The 18515-nt window shown below is 38.0% G+C and overlaps 1 protein-coding gene across 4 annotated transcripts in view; it reads left to right on the top strand.

The window, feature by feature from the left end:
* Window positions 1–16956, top strand: part of LOC122709331 (putative neutral ceramidase C) — a 100341-nt gene extending 83385 nt beyond the window's left edge. Inside the window, exons 21-22 of one of the 4 annotated variants that reach the window (XR_006345478.1) lie at window positions 1692–2043; window positions 16944–16956. Coding sequence is in view for 3 of the 4 variants with exons in the window: in XM_043926620.1 (XP_043782555.1) it covers window positions 1692–1884 (193 nt within the window). In the remaining variant the exon portion in view is untranslated. Of the gene's footprint in view, window positions 1–1691; window positions 5276–16943 lie in introns of those variants that run through there. The other 3 variants (XM_043926620.1, XM_043926619.1, XM_043926618.1) reach the window with 3 other exon arrangements.
* Window positions 16957–18515: the final 1559 nt, after the last annotated feature.

Genomic DNA, 18515 nt, shown 5'->3' with positions numbered 1-18515 from the left:
TCTCTGTGCTTTTTGTTATCAAATACCTGAGGTGGATAGATAATATGAAGATTTGAAAATATCTTTGGAAATGTTTCCATTCCTATGTACATAAATTTCACACCATGGAACAGTAGTATGGACATGAGCAAAATTTTTGGTCATTTTGGTCTAATTCAAATGACCTCAAATTAAGTGATTATTTGTATGTTAGTTTGATTTCCATGGTTAACTGAAAATAGAGATTTGACCTTATTGTGGCCTATTTGATAGCCTCCCAAAATTATGGGCGTAATGTTTTCTCAGATCTTTAAGACTCTAGGTAGTATTTAAACAAGTAATACATGCATATTTATTGTTAAAATATGGTTATACAGGTAACAAAAAAGGATAATTTAGTTTCAAAAGCCTGAAGTCAGAATAGCAGTTAACACCAAGGAAATGTAGTATTCAGCCTTGTTTGCAAGCAGCTATTTATAGAGAACTCGGGACCTGTCACTGAGGAACCATAGGATGCTGAGCACACCTTTTCTGCCCAGAGGGTTTATACTCTACATAACCAAGGGTATCAGTCAGTTTGCCCATTGTGCCACTCTGTATTTAGTAGCTGACCTCCCTACCATGATCTACAAGGAGCAACATGATGTGATTCCATCTGATTCTGTCATCTCAACCATTCTGCCCTGATCCTGCTCACATGCCTTCTGTCTCTTGGCTGCACTAAGTTTGCTTCTGCTTCAAACACTTTACATTCTCTGTTCCTTCTTTCTAGAATGTTCTTCTACTAGACATGTGTACATTCAGTGTAAAGGACATCTCCTTAAAGATACCTCTCTTACTTTCCTCATTTCACTTATCTTTTTAATTTTGCTTTTAAATTATTTATTCTTTTTGGCTGCGTTGGGTCTTCAATTGCTGCCCTCAGGCTTTCTCTAGTTGCAGCAAGCAAGATCTACTCTTCATTGCGGTGCATGGGCTTCTCCTTGCTGTGGCGTCTCTTGTTGTGGACAGCACAGGCTCTAGGGCACCTGGGCTCAGAAGTTGTGGTGCTCGGGCTTCGTTGCTCTGCGGCATGTGGGATCTTCCCCGACCAGGGATGGAAATTATATCTCTTGCCTTGGCAGGCGGATTCTTAACCACTTGACCACAAGGGAAGCCCCTCACTTTTCCCTTTTAAAATTATTTGTTGGTTTACTTTTTTTATTGCTTTTTTTTTACTATGCTTGTCCTAGTTAGACCATAAGCTCTGTGAAACTTTGGATCATGTCTGTCACGTTCACTACTGTATTCTCAGTACCTCTAGCATAGAGTCTGGCATATGAGCTCATGAAATGCGTATTTTGAATAAATGAATCTAGATGCAAAAAGTGTCAAGTTGAAGTAGAGGATAGCAATGGCTGAAGGGATGCTACAGCAGTTCTAAAGCAGGGGACATCCTTTGTTCTGAATATCAGGTAAGGCTATCCTAGGATGGATAGAATTTAGGTAGTTAGGTAGAACAAGTAAAGATATTTCTGCAAATGACTGTTTCTTGAAGATCTGCTCCTAGGAAGTATTTATCCCTGTTTTGTTCATTGCTATATTCTCAATATCTAGTAGAGTGCCCTTGCTTATTGTCAGTACGCTTTTAATATTCATTTATTGACTAATCGATCACTTTTTAATCACACATTTTTAAGAGTAAAATTGGGTTGTTTGTTTCCTACCAACAGTTTCTATTGGCACAAAGGATTACTGGGTCTTAGCAATGCAACGATACAGTGGCACATTCCAGATACTACCCAGCCTGGAACCTACAGAATAAGATACTTTGGACACAGTCGGAAGCAGGACTCACTCAAGCCCGCTGTCCTACTTTCATTTGAAAGCTCTCCTTCTGTTTTTGAAGTCATAACTACTTGGTGAAAAGTTGATAAAACATTTAAAGAGAAGCTGTACTCTGTATGATTTATATGACTGATTTCATGTGAATGTAATCTATTATGATGACTTCAATAATTGTCCTTTGGGGACAGATAGTTTACAGCTAATGGGACAGGTGTGTGTGTGTGTGTGTGTGTGTGTGTGAGAGAGAGAGAGAGAGAGAGAGAGAGAGATGTGTATCCTGTTTACCTTGCTATTGTAGCTTACTTTTACCTTATGGTTGCTGTCTAAAGCATAATTTCCCTTGGGGCCCTGTGGCTATTTTAAGAGACAGTTCCCCTCAATATGGAACCTCTGAGATGTTAGTGAGAGTGGTTGAAGATGTGTGAACAATGTTTAAACTATTTATTTATAGAAATTATGAAATGTTAGCACTTAAAAAGCTGAAAGAGGTTATCTAGTTGGATCCTTCATTTTATAGATGGGAAAATGAAGTTTTATGGATTTAAGATTAGCATAAGGCTAGGGCCTTTCCCTTCAGTCATTTAAAAAGTATTATATACACATTGACCATAAATGTATAAGCCCAGTTAGAGAAAGTTAGCATGCCAGTTTTTCCTATACTGAGGGGTAGCCTTTCCAAGCAGTCACCCTGGCCTTGATATGGCCGATCCAGAGTTGTTTTGGATATTCAAATCATTTCTGGAATTGCCTTTAGAGCCCAATTGTGGGAAAGTCAGACCTGTAATATTTTGGTCTTGCCTCTGTTTCCCTAAGTGCCCTTATCCCACTGAACTGAGTCTCATATTCTCATGACTTGTTCTCAGTGATTCTGGATTGTTTTCACTAATCAAATTCACTGCAAACCCACAAAGTTTTGCTGTTAGTGTAGATACTAAAATGAAAGTGATATGGGCTTGAAAAGAAGTCCTCAAAGAAGAGGCTCTGAATTCATTTATCTGTCATTATTCACTCACTCACTCACTCACTCACTCACTCACAGACCTGTTCAATCTTAGAATATTTATGAAGGCATATTCTCATACCCAGCACTGTACTAGTGTGGCTCTGACAATTAGATCATATTTAGGATGAATGTATAAGTGTCAAAAGGTCACTATTTCAAAGGAGGAAATATTCAATTCAATGTGTAAATTCTGGGGAGGCATTGAAAAATCAATAATCTTCAAGTCACATCTTGTGTATCACCTTTGCTGAGTATTCTAATTAGGGGGTAAACTGAGGCTCCAGGCAATTTGGAGAAACCTGTTTTGAAAGCTATTTTTGGATATTGTGAAATATCCAGTCTAATGTCCCAGAGAATAAACTATGACAATCTGACATTGGTTGCCTGAAAGTAGTAATTGCATTTAAAATTATCCAAGTTAGCTAGGAGCTCCCAGGTTGCAAAATAAATTTCTCAAAGCTGAGTCATGCTTTTGTATGGGTATAAATGCTTTAGCATTTTTTTGGAAAAATCAACTTTTCTTTAAAAAATAACTTTCAAGTTTGAAAATAATGATATCAATAATAATATTTACATCTATATACATAAGACTTTAACATGCTATTTTGTATTAGCGTGAACCTGGAATATTTTTTGATGAATCAGTGCTCTAGAGCAGGGGTCTGCAGCCTCCAGAATCTAATGCCTGATGATTTGAGGTAGAGCTGATATAATAATAATAGAAATAAAGTGCACAAGAGATGCAGTGCACTTGAGTCATCCTGAAAGCATCCCCTCTTCCTGGTCAATGGAAAAATTATCTTCCACAAAACCAGTCCCTGGTGCCAAAAAGGTTGGGGACTGCTGTTCTAGGGGCCGTTTCTGTGCAAGTTAATTGTGGAGAATTAACTAATTATGATTTCAATGGGTAGTGATCATTTTTCCTAATGATACCACACTATTTAGGATAAAAATTCAGAGACCTAAAAGAGTAGACACTTCTGAAAGTAGTTGACCTCAGAAAGACAAATTATGTTACAGCTGATGATAATGTTTTTTAAAGTATTTCTTATGACTCAGAGAGCTTTTTAATTATTTCCCACCACCTCCATGCCTCCCATTGAAACTTTTCTCAGCCAGCCTGGGATTCCCTGCTGTTTACTTGCAGCTACGCCAAAGCAGCCATTCTATTCTATTCCATCAGCAGCCTACTGATCCTTCTGCACCCCACCCTCTGACACCAGTGCTCTTGGCCACATGTAACACCCAGAAACCTGTTTTCTCGCTAGCTTCCATCTCTTCCAACTGAAGTTCCATTTCTGCAGTTTGTAAGTAAAAACAAAACAAGATCCCTACATCATAGATATTATAGTTATTCACTTGAACATGAAACACATAGATGCTGATCTGATCTGTCCACATAAAAACAGATCCAGTTGGTGTCTGGGGCTGTTGCTGGGAGTGGCTCATTGGAGCCAAAGCACATGGAGAAAATGAAAATTGGTGGAGAATGTATAAAGGATGATTGAGTGTGTGGGAGAATTCTTTTGAAGATTTTGTTTCTGATGTCAAAGTGTCTGTGTTTTATTTGTTGTACTCTGTCTACTCTGGTGTGTTAAGGATGCTATGACTTCTTTAAAAAGTACTGAATGATCCATCTATATTTTTAATCAGTATTATGTAAAATTGTCAGTATTCAATAGAATGTTTAATAAATTAATAATTGCACCTGGGACATTATTTTCTAATGAGAGGTGTAGACACTTGAACCATTTTTTCTTTTTAAGAGATGGAACAAATGGCGGTAGATTATATGTAAATCAGGTTGGAAAGTGATATTGCAGTAGGTTTCGTGGAAGAAGTGACATCTAAGCTAAGACCTAAAGAGTATTAGCTAGGAGGAAGGTAAAGGGGTGTGTGCGTGTGTGATGCACATAATTGCCTGTGTGTAAGAGTAGACTATTCCAAGTAGAGGGAATATCAAGTAGTTTATCAAGGCTGTAGTTAGATTGCAAGGGAGGAGTGGTCAGAAATGCAGCATTGAACTTTGCCCTCATAAAAGCAATTTGGTCTTAAATTTGTATTAGCATTTTTTCTCCATGAGACTTGTCACTTATAAATATGCCTGAATGTATTTCCCCTTTGCTATACTGGTAGAAGATGTATTTTAAAGCCAAGGAAACTGATTTTGGTTCTCAGTCTGCAGTGATATTAGATACCATCCATCTGTCTTCGTGGACTGTTCTTGGAATTGAATTTTAGAGACTCCTTTGCTTCTGTACATCTCATGTTTTCAAATCTTGAATACCTTTTGCTTTTACATACCTGCTAAGTTGTTAAGTGTAGCCAATAAAGACCACTCTCTCCCTTTGGATGGAGTTCCAGAGCTGTATCCTATATCTTATAAGTACTTATAAGTGCTGAAAAAACTGATCTACCCACATGAATTTCAAAGTACATTGGCATGCATAATTCCCAGTCTCTGTTTTTTTTTAAATTTCTGGCTGTATTTTAAGATAATAAGCAAATTAGAAGCTTGGGGTATTGGCTCAACACTAGTCAGAGAAGAATAGGCAACCTACCACCCCACTATTTGCCTGAGTCCATGATAGTACGTGATAATCAAATAATTCCTTGACTGCTTATTCTCAGATGGTTAAGTGAAGAGAAAATAAATTTCCACCTTATTTTCCACTGTTACATTTTGTTGTTAGAATAGTTGAGAGCAGTATTCTAACTGCTATACCATTTATAACCCCCAGGAGGACTGTAATTTAGACCCTTTCTTCTGCTGTAGATAGAACAAATACCAATATATTTATATAAAATCAGAAAGCAGATCTTTACTAGCTGACCTAAAGAAAACAGTATGGTGACCTCCTTCTATTTTTGGACTCTCTGCCTGTTATGGATTGAATTGTGTTCCCCGAAAAGGTATGCTGAGTCCTCAACCCAGAACCTCAGAATTTGGAAAAAGGATCGTTGCGGTTGGTAATTAGGTAAAGCAAGGTCATACTGGAGTAGAGTATGTCCCTAATCCAAAATGACTGGTACCTTTATACAAAGAATGCCATATAAAGAGATGTACACAGGAGACGGCCATGTGAACAAGAAGATGGAGACCACAGTGCTGGGTCTGTAAGCCAAGGAATGCCAAAGTTTGCCAGTAAACCATCAGAATCAAGGAAATAAGCACAGAACACATCTTCTCTCACAGTCTTTGGAACAAACCAACCCTGGTGACTTGCAGCCCCCAGAACCATGAGGCAATAAATACCTGTTGTTCAAACCTACCAGTGGTGGTATTTAGTTACAACTCTTCTAGGAAACAAATTCACTGGCCAGTGGATTAATTCCCACCCCTAAGGTACCTTGCCGAAAGAGACTTTTGTGAGGCTCCCAGTTTGGAGGACCTAGGAAACATGTCCTCTACTCTCCTGGATAATATGGTCACTTTTTGGCAACAGGTCTCATCTATTATATCACTGACTGCCAGTGACATCATCCATCACTATCACAGTCTATTAGTTTTCTGAAACTAATTTACATATAATAAAAAGCCAAATGAGTCAGCTATGATGCAGCTTTAACTAAAATTTTATGGAGAATAAACATTCTGTAATTTGGAAATTGATCTTTTATGGGTTGTGAGTAAGACTATGAATATCTACTATATTTATTTAGGAGATGACAGAATGAGGACACACACAATAATGCATGTTTATTCTCGGTTCTTGTTGAACTGAGTTGGTTTTTTCCCTTCCCAATTTATTATACAGCAAATAGGGGACATGTCACGGTAGGGTCCATATTTGTATTTACATGGAGGCAAAGCTAAAAGAGAGTCATGATATACTTCAAGAATTTGTGCCAATTTTAAATTAAGGCAGAATATGTTTGTATTCATGTTGTAGAAAATGATTGCAAAAAGTAGTGAGTTTTTTTCCCCTCTCAATGGGTGATTCAGTGCATGTTTAAATAAATGAATGGTTTCTATTTCAAGAAATGTTTTTATGAATAAGAATGCTTTCAAGACTATTGAAGAGAAATCTTTCTATTTTTGGAGGGCCTTTTATTTTCTCTGGATTAACCAAATAGCATCTCAGTGCCCATTTTTAGAATAAATTTATTGGGGTCCTGTGGGAAATGTGATGTTTGCTTCTGGTGGGGGCGTGAAGCCACACAGTGAAGTCCAAAAATCTCTTTCCAGAGAGATCATCTTTCCTATGCCTCCACCATGATTCCAAGGTTAAATGGTCATTGAACTTCTTGATCTTAAAAAAAATTTCTTATGGAGAATTTGAAACATGTAAACATGTAGAGAGAATAGTATAATAATACCTCATACATTCCATCATCCAGCTTCAGAAATTATAAACATTTGGCCTATCTCATTTCATCTCTCCCTTCACATTTTGTGGGGTGGGAGTGGGGGGAAGCTGCAGTGTTTCTCTTTTAAATATTTTATTATATATATTTTTTAAACAGATAAAAGTGTTATTCTATTACTTAACTGCAAGGTCACTCTTATATCTAACAAAGTAATCCCTTAATTTCACCTACTATTTAGTCCATGGTCAAATTTCCCTAATTGTTTAAAAAATGCCCTTTTACAGAAGTTTCTTTATTAAAGGGTCCAAATAAATTCAGTATATAGCATTTGGTTTATTTATCTCTTATGTTGCTCTTAATATGTAACATTTCTCCTCATGGTACCCCCTCTGCATGCTATTTGCTTAATAAAGAAACCATAGTGTTTATCTAATATAATTTCCCACATTCTGACCTTTTGGGCTCATGGTGTGTTTTAACTTTTTAAAAATTTTATCTATCCTTGCTGTTTCTTACAAATAAATCTAAAATGTTGTTTAGATTCAAGTTAATGTTTTTGTTTTCTTTTGGCAAGAATGCTTTGTTGTTAGGACTGTTTATTTTTTATTTCATAAAATAGGATATACATCGGAGAAGGCAATGGCAACCCACTCCAGTACTCTTGCCTGGGAAATCCCATGGACAGAGGAGCCTGGTGGGCTACACTCCATGGGGTCGCTAAGAGTCAGACACGACTGAGCGACTTCATTTTCACTTTTCACTTTCATACACTGAAGAAGGAAATAGCAACCCACTCCAGTGTTCTTGCCTGGAGAATCCCAGAGACGGGAGCCTGGTGGGCTGCCATCTATGGGGCCGCACAGAGTTGGACACAACTTATGTGACTTAACAGCAGCAGGATATACATAATATCTGGTTGTCCCACTTATTTTAGGATTGACATGACATTCAGTTGTCAACCTGATCCATCCATTATAAAGGTCCCTGTCAACCTTTGGTCTTTGATTTTCACAGCCATAGATGTGTTAATTAGATCCATTATTTCTTTAGGAATTACAAAGTAGTAATTTTATTTTTTACCTTTACTGAGGTATAATCAACAAAATTTTAATATATTAAAAGTGTATAAGGTACTTTTATATATGCATGTATTGTGAAAGAATTCTCACCACTGAGTTAATTAACACACCCATCACCTCAAATAGTTACCTTCTATTGTCTTTTTCTTTTTTGCTGAGAACATGTAATTTTTACTCTCTTTGTTGTTGTTTAGTTGCTAAGTCGTGTCTGACTCTTCGAGACCCCATGGACTGTAGCCCACTAGGCTCCTCTGTTCATGGGATTTACCAGGCAAGAATCCTGGAGTAGGTTGCCATTTCCTTCTCCAAGGGATCTTCCTGACCTAGTGATTGAACTTGCATTTCCTGCATTGGCAGGCAGATTCTTTACTACTGTGCCACCTGGGAAGCCCACTATGCTCTTAGCAAATTTCAACTATGCAATACAATGCTATTGACAGTTACCATGTTACATATTAGATCCTCAGACTTTATTCATCTTATGAGAATTCACCATTCTATTCTCTGTTCCTAGGTGCTCAATTTTTTATTTTCAGATTCCACATATAAGTGATATGTTTTTGTCTTTCAGTTGCTAAGTCATATCTAACTCTTCGCACCCCTATGGACTGAAGCATGCCAGGCTTCACTGTCTTCACAGAGTTTGCTCAAACTCATGTCCATTGAGTCAGTGATGGCATCCAGCCATCTCATCCTCTGTCACCCACTTCTCCTCCTGCCCTCAGTCTTTACTAGCATCAGGGTCTTTTCCAGTGAGTCAACTCTTTGCATCAGGTAGCCAGAGTATTTGAGCTTCAGCATTAGTCTTTCCAGTGAATGCACAGGGTTGATTTCCTTTAGGATTGACTGGTTGGATCTCCTTGCAGTCCGAGGGACTCTCAAGAGTCTTCTCCAGCACCACAGTTTAAAATCATCAATTCTTTGGCCCTCATCCGTCTTTATGGTCCAACTCTCTCATCCATACATGACAATACCCATGAAGGGGATATAAGTGAGACTGTTCAGTATTTTTTTCTCAGTCTGGCTTATTTCACTTAGGAAAATGCGTCCCCCCCAAGTTTATCCCGTTATGTTACAGATGTTAAAGCATACTTGTACCCCAGGAGTTAATCCCACTTGATCATATGGTATGACCCTTTTAATGTGCTTTTGAACTCAGTTTGCTAATATTTTGTTGAGAATATTTGCATCTATATTCATCAGAGTTATTGGCCTGTAATTTTCTTGTAGTGTCCTTTTTGCTTTGGTATCAAAGTAACACTGGCCTTATAATAGAGTTTGAGAGTGTTCCTTTCCTATTCGTAAGGCAGCATGTTATACATTCTCCTTTGCATCTTCCTTATTTCACTTAAAATATACCAAGAGATCATTCCATTTCACTATATCAATATTATTATTTTTATAGCTTTCCAATACCATAGTTTGTGCATATGTTATAATGTATTAATCAGTCCTCTGTTTTAAACATTTGGATTGTTTCTAGTCTTATGTTATTACAAATCAAGTATATTTTTGCCAGTATATCTTTGAGATAGATTCCTTGCTATGAGATTGCTAGATAAAAAGTGAATATATATGTGATTATTAATTGCTAAATTTTTCTTCACAGGGTTTTTATCATTTCATATTTTCTTCAATTTGAGTGAGAATGTCTGTCTTCCTAGAGCCATGCTAATGGTATATCCTGTCGTGTTTTCTAATTCTTGCTAACCAATTAGGTAAATGGTGGTATTTCAATGCTATTATTTTGGATTTCTCTTATTAAGACTGAGATCACATTTTCTTTATTTTCCCATTTATTATTCATATATTTTTTCATTTCAGTTAGTTGTGTGTCTATTTTTCTTATGCATTGTTTTATTAATTAAAATTTTAACTATTTTATTGACATAAATATTATATATAAGTTGTATTAATTTCAGGTGTACAATGTGTTGATTTGATACTTGTATGTATTATGAAATACTGTAAAATGATCACCACAGTAAGTCTAGTTAACATCTGTTATCATACATAGTTACACAACTTTTTTCTTATAATTAAAACTTTTAAGACCTGTTCTAGCAAGTCTTGAATATCCAATGGTATGTGTATATACATATGTTTGCATGCGTGCATGCATACTCAGTCAATTCTAGCTATTTGTGACCCCATGGACTATAGTCTGCTGGGCTCCTCCATGGATTGTCCAGGCAAAAATACTAGAGTGAGTTGCCATTTCCTCCTCCAGGGGATTTGCGTGAACCAGGGATTGAACCCACATCTCCTGCATTGGCAAGTGGATTCTTTACTGCTCAGCCATCTGGGAATTCCCATGTATATGTATATCACATTTTATTTATCCATTGATGGACACTTAGGTTGCTTCCATATCTTGGCTGTTATAAATAATGCTGCAATAAACATGAGGGTACAGATATATTTCCAAGTTAAAGTTTTCATTTTCTTTGGATAAATACACAGAAGTGGATTTTGCTGGATCGCAGGGTAGTTTTATTTTTAATTTTCAAAGATACTCTGTACTGTTTTCCATAGTGGCCCCATCTGTTAACATTCCCACCAATAGTACACATGGGTTCCCTTTATGTCCTTACCACACGTGTGGACTTTACTGCATATATTTTCTTCTAGGCTTTTGAAGTTTCAAGTCTGGTGCTCAAGTATTCAATCCATTTTAAATCTAGTTTTATTTTATAGTGTACAATAGGGGGCCAGTTTCATTCTTTTGCATGTCCAGTTTTCCCACGGCCATTTATCCAAGAGACTGTCCTTTCCCCCTTAGATATTTTTGGCTTCTTTGTTGTAAATGTATGCATTGTTTTATTTTTAGGCTCTGTGTTCTCTTCCATTGATCTATGTGTCTGTTTTCATGCCAATACTATACTGTTTGATTACTGTAACTTTGTATAGCTTGGAATCAGGAATATTTTTCTTAAGTTTTAGACAGTCTTTACATATTTGGTATATTGGCCCTTATCCAGCAATTTGATTAGTTTTTCCCCCCAGTTTGTTCCTTGTCTTTGACTTTGTTTATAGTAGTTTTTTTCCATGTTAACTTAAAGTTTTATTAGCTGTATATGACTAGTTATTTTTTTGTACCTGGATTTTAAGTAAAGAAAATTTTCTCTGCTTCTAAGCCTTAAAGGAATTTACCCATGTGATCTTCTAGTGCTTACCTGGCTTCATTATTTACATTTAGAAGTCTAATCCATTTGAATTTACCTTGGTGTATGGATCATACACCATTCTGTCTTTTCAAATGACTGTCCAACTGTCCTAATACTAACTCGTCTTATCTATTCTTCACTGATTTGAGATTCTGTCTTTATTAACTACTAAATCTTTAATGCACTTGGATATAAGGACTTGGACCTCTAGATATTTGTCAAAAGTTTAAATTCCAGTATATTGCTTCCTTGGCATCCATTTTGTGTGGTCATGTGTCTTGCAGGGGCCATCAACTGACACTACCCATTCTGTGCATGCTCTAGATAATTGTCCACAGAGTCATAAATAGATGTAAATTCCCGCTATGACTTTGTCAGTGGTCCTTATGGTATAGAACAATGCCCCTCATCTTCCAGGGCACTCACAATTTGTGCCCCTTAGATAAGACCTTGCAGAGCTCACTGAAACCCTGGTCTTTTGGGGTTTTAATGAACCCATCTGGCCTTACCTTTGGCATTCTTTTTTAATTTTTTTGGCCAAGTATCTTTCTTACATCTATGGAGTGATTATATGATTTTTCTGTTTAACTCTATTAATATATTCCATATTCATAGAGCTTCTAATATTGAGCACTTTTGCATTCCTGAAATAAAAATAATTTTGTAATGATGTACTTTTTAATATATTGTAGAATTATATCCTCAAAATATTTATGATTTCTGCAACAATATTTATAGATGAAATTGATCTCTTTTGTGTGTATGTTTTCAGTATTTTCCTGAAAATAGTAACAATGTTATACTGAATTTATATAAAGATTTTGAAAATCTGAAGCTGTTTTTCCCTTTTTGTACTTTAGACCATTTAAAATGTTTCAAGGATTACATAATAGTTTAATGTTTTATATAATGCTCTTGTGGAAACATAGGCCTGGTGGCTTTATTTTATTTTTAAAAATTTATGGGGAGCTCTTTGACATTATTACTTCTGTAGAGATTGGTCAATTTAAACTTTCAACTAATTTCCTAGGCAGTTATCAATTTTATCTAAGTTCTATTTATTTGATAGCATTGTACAAAACAGTCTCTCATGATATTTAAAAATTTCCCTTTGTTTTTCATGTGCTCTTTCTCATATTTGTACTTCTCTCTCTTATCTTGGCTTCCCTGGTAGCTCAGCTGGTAAAGAATCCACCTGCAATGCAGGAGACCTGGATTCTTTCCCTGGGTTGGGAAGATCCCCTGGAGAAGGGAACAGCTACCCACTCCAGTATTCTGGCCTAGAGAATTCCAGGGACTGTATAGTCCATGGAGTCACAAAGAGTTCAACACAACTGAGTGACTTTCACTTTCGTCCACTCTTATCATGTAATTGAATTTCCCCTTATCAAAGGCACCCTCCTTGATCACCCTATCTAACATAGCTCCCTCCCCCTCTCATGTCTGTATTATTTCCTTCCCAGCAATTGTCACCTTATGAAATTGACCTATGGAATTGTTTGTCTTGTTTACGGTTGTGGTCTCAGTACCTAGAACATGGCCTGATTAATAACTTTTCTGAAATGAATTAGAAAATGAAAGAGTGACTGCATCTTTTATGTGCTCAGAGATAGACACAAGTTTTAGAAGAGAAGAGTACTACAATTTCTGTCCTATTTTTGGTGCCTTTCTCCTCAGGCAGAAATTATATATCTCCTTAATCTGCTATAGAAGAGGATGATCAGTCTTTTGGTTAGGCCTTGATGTAACTTTGAAATTAAAGTTCTTTCCAAATACAAGGGTATTCACTGCAGATGGTGACTGCAGCCATGAAATAAAAAGATGCTTACTCCTTGGAAGAAAAGTTATGACCAACCTATATAGCATATTAAAAAGCACAGACATTACTTTGCCAACAAAGGTCCATCTAGTCAAGGCTATGGTTTCTCCAGTAGTCATGTATGGATGTGAGAGTTGGGCTATAAAGAATGCTGAGCACTGAAGAATTGATGCTTTTGAACTGTGGTGTTGGAGAAGACTCTTGAGAGTCCCTTGGACTGGGAGGAGATCAAACCAGTCAATCCCAAAGCAAATCAGTCCTGAATATTCACTGGAAGGACTGATGCTGAAGCTCCAATACTTTGGCCACATGATGCAAAGAAACGAATTCTTGGAAATGACCCTGATGCTGGGAAAGATTGAAGGCAGGAGGAGAAGGGGATGGCAGAGGATGAGATGGTTGGGTGGCATCACTGACTCGATGGACATGAGTTTGAGGAAGCTCTGGGAGTTGGTGATGGACAGGGAAGCCTGGTGTGTTGCAGTCCATGGGGTCGCAGAGTTGGACACGACTGAGGGACTGAACTGAAATGAACTGAACTGAAGCACATAGTCAGGGTGGTAAATGTTTCTACACAGATAATAGCAGACTGCTCAGGATGATCAGTTAGAGTGTAAGAACAATATGTGTCTTTAACTGGAGCCCAAACAACTGTGCACTCTGACCACATTGGCAGAGAGGTCAGCACAGCAGTGCACCTTGGCCCACAGTTTGAGGCTCACCACTGCCCTCAGTGGTTCTCAGTCCTGCGGTTCTCACCATTGCTTTGAGGTTCTCCACCTTTTCTGTACATCAGAAATACCCAAGGAATGCTTTCAAAATATACTGATGCCTTGAACCTACTGCTGACATTTTCCTTTTATTGCTGGGATAAGAGTCCCAAAGTCAGTGGGCTTTAAAATATCCTGAATAGGGGACTTTTTCCTGGTGGTCCATTGGCTAAGAGTCTGTGCTCCCAATGGAGGGGGCCTGGGTTTGATCTCTGGTCAGAGAACTAGATCCCACATGTCACAACTAAAGATCCTGTATGAAGACCCAGTGCAACCAAATAAATAAATTAAATAAATAAATCTTAAAATCTCCCAGGTGCTTTGAATGGGCAGCCAGAATTTAGACGCACTGTTAAAGGTGTTATGACTACATTGTAAGAAGAATAAGGGAGTGATGGACTCAAGGGAGTTTGTATCAATGGTAACAAGTGCTATCTTGCAATTTACCTTATTTACACTTCTTTCAGTATAATCCCATCTTTTAGTAATGGGGCACAATTTTAATTTTATCCTTGGAGTATGTCAGTTCTTTTCTGAAGCTATTTAGGGGATCTGGAACTCCCCCTAGAAGCTAGAGGAGTCCACTAATGAATTTCTGGTAGACCCTAGAAAACTCTGGAGAATTCAAGAGAGCACATATTGGCTGAGCTCCTAGGAACAAGGCATTGTACCAAGTGTGGAGATTAGGGAAAAAGCCATGTGAATATGATATTGGGGAGAAAGGCTATTGATTACAGTATAGTTTTTAATTTTGAAAAATTGCAAAATAACCCGTCTTTCAACGGAATAAATGGATTACTAAACTATGGTATTCCATACAAGGAGATGCTATAAAAAAGTTAACATGTGTGAACTAGGGTGGCCTGTCTCAAGGTAATTTATCAAAATATGAGGAAAAACATGGTAAGTTGCAGATCATATGTACTACATGTTAGTAGAATACCATTTAGATAGTTCTAAAATGTACCAAAGAACAGTATATACCATTTTTGGATATATACAACGTGATAAATGAGAAAAGATATGAGAAAAAAATTGGAATACTTCTGTGTGTAAGCTCCATGAAAGCGGAGGGTGTTGTTTCTTTTACTGATGTACTCTCATTCCTAGACCAGTGCCTGGCATTTAGTAGTGCTTGAAAAATTTTTGTTGACTAGAGCAGCGGGTAAAAGGGAGGGAAATGAAGTCGGGAATGAATTTACAAGGTCTTGAACTCTGGTACTTTTCTTTCTTAAAAAACATTAAGGAATAATAGCAAAACACAAGTATTTGATAGAGCTTAAAGGTGGGTACATGGGTGTCCACTATGTTATTCTTTTTATTTTTTTCTATATGCTTAAAATACTGCATTGATAATTTTGAAAACACCACAGATGCAGAACAGACAGGAATGAACATAATTGATGAGAATGGGGTGAGGGGGCTTCCCTGGTGGCCCAGTGGCTAAGAATTCACCTGCCTAGACAGAGGACACAGGTTCAGTCCCTGCTCCTGGAAGATACCACATGCCACGGATCAGCTAAGCCCATGAGCCACAACTACTGAGCCAGTGCTCTAGAGCCCTCAAGCCTCAACTACTGAAACGTGCATGCCTGGAGCCTGTCTGTGCTCAGTAGCAAGAGAAGCCACCGCAGTGAGAAGCCTGCGCACCGCAACTAGAGAGTAGCCCCTGCTGTCTGTAACTAGAGAAAGCTCGTGTGGCAGCAACAAAAATCCAGCACAGCCAAAAATAAATAAATAGATAAATCTTAAAAAAAAAAAAAAAAAAAGAATGGGGTGAAAAAAAGTGGGAGTTGAAAATGATTGAGATTTCAAATCTGGGTGGCTGCAGAATAGCAATGCCTCTAAGTTGCCATTGCTAAATGGAAACCAGGAAGGAAACAGAGGATGACAGCACCTCTTTTGGATGTATAATACTTAAAATTCAGGCTGCATTTCATCTAGAAATGCCCCCTGACCTCCTGGAAATGTTCATTCTGATACCATCAGTTTTGAGAAGAAAAGTATCAGGATGTCATTTAAGGGCTTCACACTCAGCTTTTCCTGATGTACTTTCAGAGCAACACAATTAGAAGTTGAAAACTGTGGGAAGTTCCTGAAAAGCAGTATTAATGAAGGGACCTGCCATTTGGCTCAAAATTAATACCTAATCACCTTAAGTGCCAAGGGATTAAAAGCCTTGGCATATGGAGGTGGTGAACTCTGGGGAAGGAACGACGAGAGGGCAGCAGAACAGGATTTTGTTGGATCAAGATAAAATTGGCCTGCCAGGCTGGTTGCACAAATACTACTAGGCCCCCACAGACAGCTTTTGGGCTTAACTTCTGCCTATTTTTGTCCACCTCGTTCTCTCCATGTGGGTAATTGGCTCATGTGAGAACAGAAACACCCCTAGTGTTTAAATTATCTAGCACTTAAATTATCTGGACTTGGTTCTCAGGACTTGTACTTAAATAGCCTGGCTTTTAGCAGGAGGAGATGTAGACTGGGTGGAATGAAAACTCTTCAGTGAGAGTCAAAAGGCCTGGATCCCTGTCCTGGTCCTGTCATAAACCAGCTGGTGAGTTTTGGATAAGTTTCTTTGTGTCTCACCAAGCATTTGGTCCTTGAAGTCTCTGAATTCTAAGGCTGATATTATAAGTAGATTTCATCTTTAGTGCTCTTGTAGACTGATAGTAGCTACTTGGAGAAGTGTACGGAAGAGAATTGAGAGGTGGTGTATGGGTCCGGTGGGAAATTGTGATGTCAGTGATTTGCACTGTCTAACGTGTGTGGGGACTACATTGTGTGAGCTTGTGTTCAGTCATGTTTGACTCTTTGTGACACCATGGACTGTCGCCCGCCAGACTCCTGTGTCCTTGGGATTCTCCAGGCAAGAATACTACTAGTGGCACCTCGGAAGCCCCAGGGTCTAGATTAGTGATCAAATAATGGTCATTGCCCTTCCTGATCTACAGAATTCTATAAATGAACCTTTTTAGGGAGAAGATGCGTGTGTGTGTGTGTGTGTGTGTGTGTGTAGTTTCCAGAAAGGGAAGAAGAACATTTCTTATCCAACTTCAACCTTCCCCTCCAGCAAAATACACTGCTGATAGATAATAGCCTCTCCTAGAGAGAGGAAGGGTGAATCTACATTTACTCTGTGTTAAATCTACAGTGCCATCTACTGAATCAGGTAGGAAATAATACAAAGACTGTAAAGCATTTTATAGTCAAAGGATGGGATGGCTGGATGGCATCCCCGGTGCAATTGACATGAACTTGGGCAAACTTAAGATGATGAGGGACAGGGAGACCTGGACTGCTGCAGTCCATGGGGTTGCAAAGAGTCAGACGTGACTGGGCAACTGAACAACAGAAAAGCATTGCAGATGACAATGAAAGGAAATCTACTTTTCATTTAAGACCATATATTTTAATCTCATTATTTAGCTGCAATTTCATTATAATATTTTGATATGAGAACACTTTTGAAAAACTCACAGCATTTTTAAATCCATGTAAACAATCATGAGTATGTTGTTGATACATGTTGAATCACCTGTTTCCTTTTTTTAGATTAGTTTTTTAAATCATAGAGTCAAAGATTAAAAACTCAAAACCCCAAAGTACATTTCTGATGTCCTTGTAACCACAGTAAGGTTTGTTTGAGTCTATTAGTTTTTACTCCAAATTAGTATTGGCAGATATGTTTATACTAGTGTCATGAAAACAGTTTCAAAAAAAAAAAAAGAAAGAAAACAGCTTCATGATCCAGTAAATTTGGGAACTACTGTATGCTCAACCCCCATCTCACAGATTCACAATGTACATTATAATCATAGAGGTTTTCAGACACTCTGAAGGCCAAAAATTTATTTAATTTGTCTAATTCAGTGCTTCCTAAAGTTTGTTGAACCATTTCAAATTTGAGGCTTCACTAATGACTCAGTGGTAAAGAATCCTCCTGCCAATGCAGGAGACTTGGGTTCAATCCCAGGTAGGGAAGATCCCCTGGAGAAGGAAAACGGCAACCCACTCCAATATTCTTGCCTGGGAAATCTCATGAACAGAGGAGCCTGGGAGGCTACAGTCCACAGGGTCACAAAAGAGTCTGACATGACTTAATAACTAGATGGCAACAATTTCAAATATTGGTCTTTCGTATGCCAGACACAGTGTTGGGTGCTTCACATATGTTAACTGATTTATGCTTCATTATAGTCATTTGATTCTGAATTGTTGAAATGGTTGAAACAACATTTGTGGAGCATATGATTAGAATGTGGCAGTGTTAGACTTAAAACCCAGGCCTGCCTGCTTCCTCAGAAGCTGCTGTTTCTAACTGTATCACGGGATCTCTCAACAAGGCCTTTCAGGTACCAAATAGCTGAGGACAGAATCTTCTGCTTGACAAGGGGATGGGAGTCACAAGAGCCCTGCTTTCAGTTGGCCTTTCCCTGGGGTAGAGACACTTTCAAAGTCTGCTTTTGTAGAAGCAGCTGATTCTCTTCTCCAGAAGGTAAGATATCATGGCCTGCTGAGCTAGCTGGTCTTTGCATGTTACTCCTCAGAACCTTC

This window comes from Cervus elaphus, chromosome 15, assembly GCF_910594005.1.
Source record: "Cervus elaphus chromosome 15, mCerEla1.1, whole genome shotgun sequence".
NCBI classification, from domain to species: Eukaryota; Metazoa; Chordata; class Mammalia; order Artiodactyla; family Cervidae; genus Cervus; species Cervus elaphus.
Note: the sequence above shows the minus strand (reverse complement) of the source record. Positions and strands in the feature narration are given on the sequence as shown.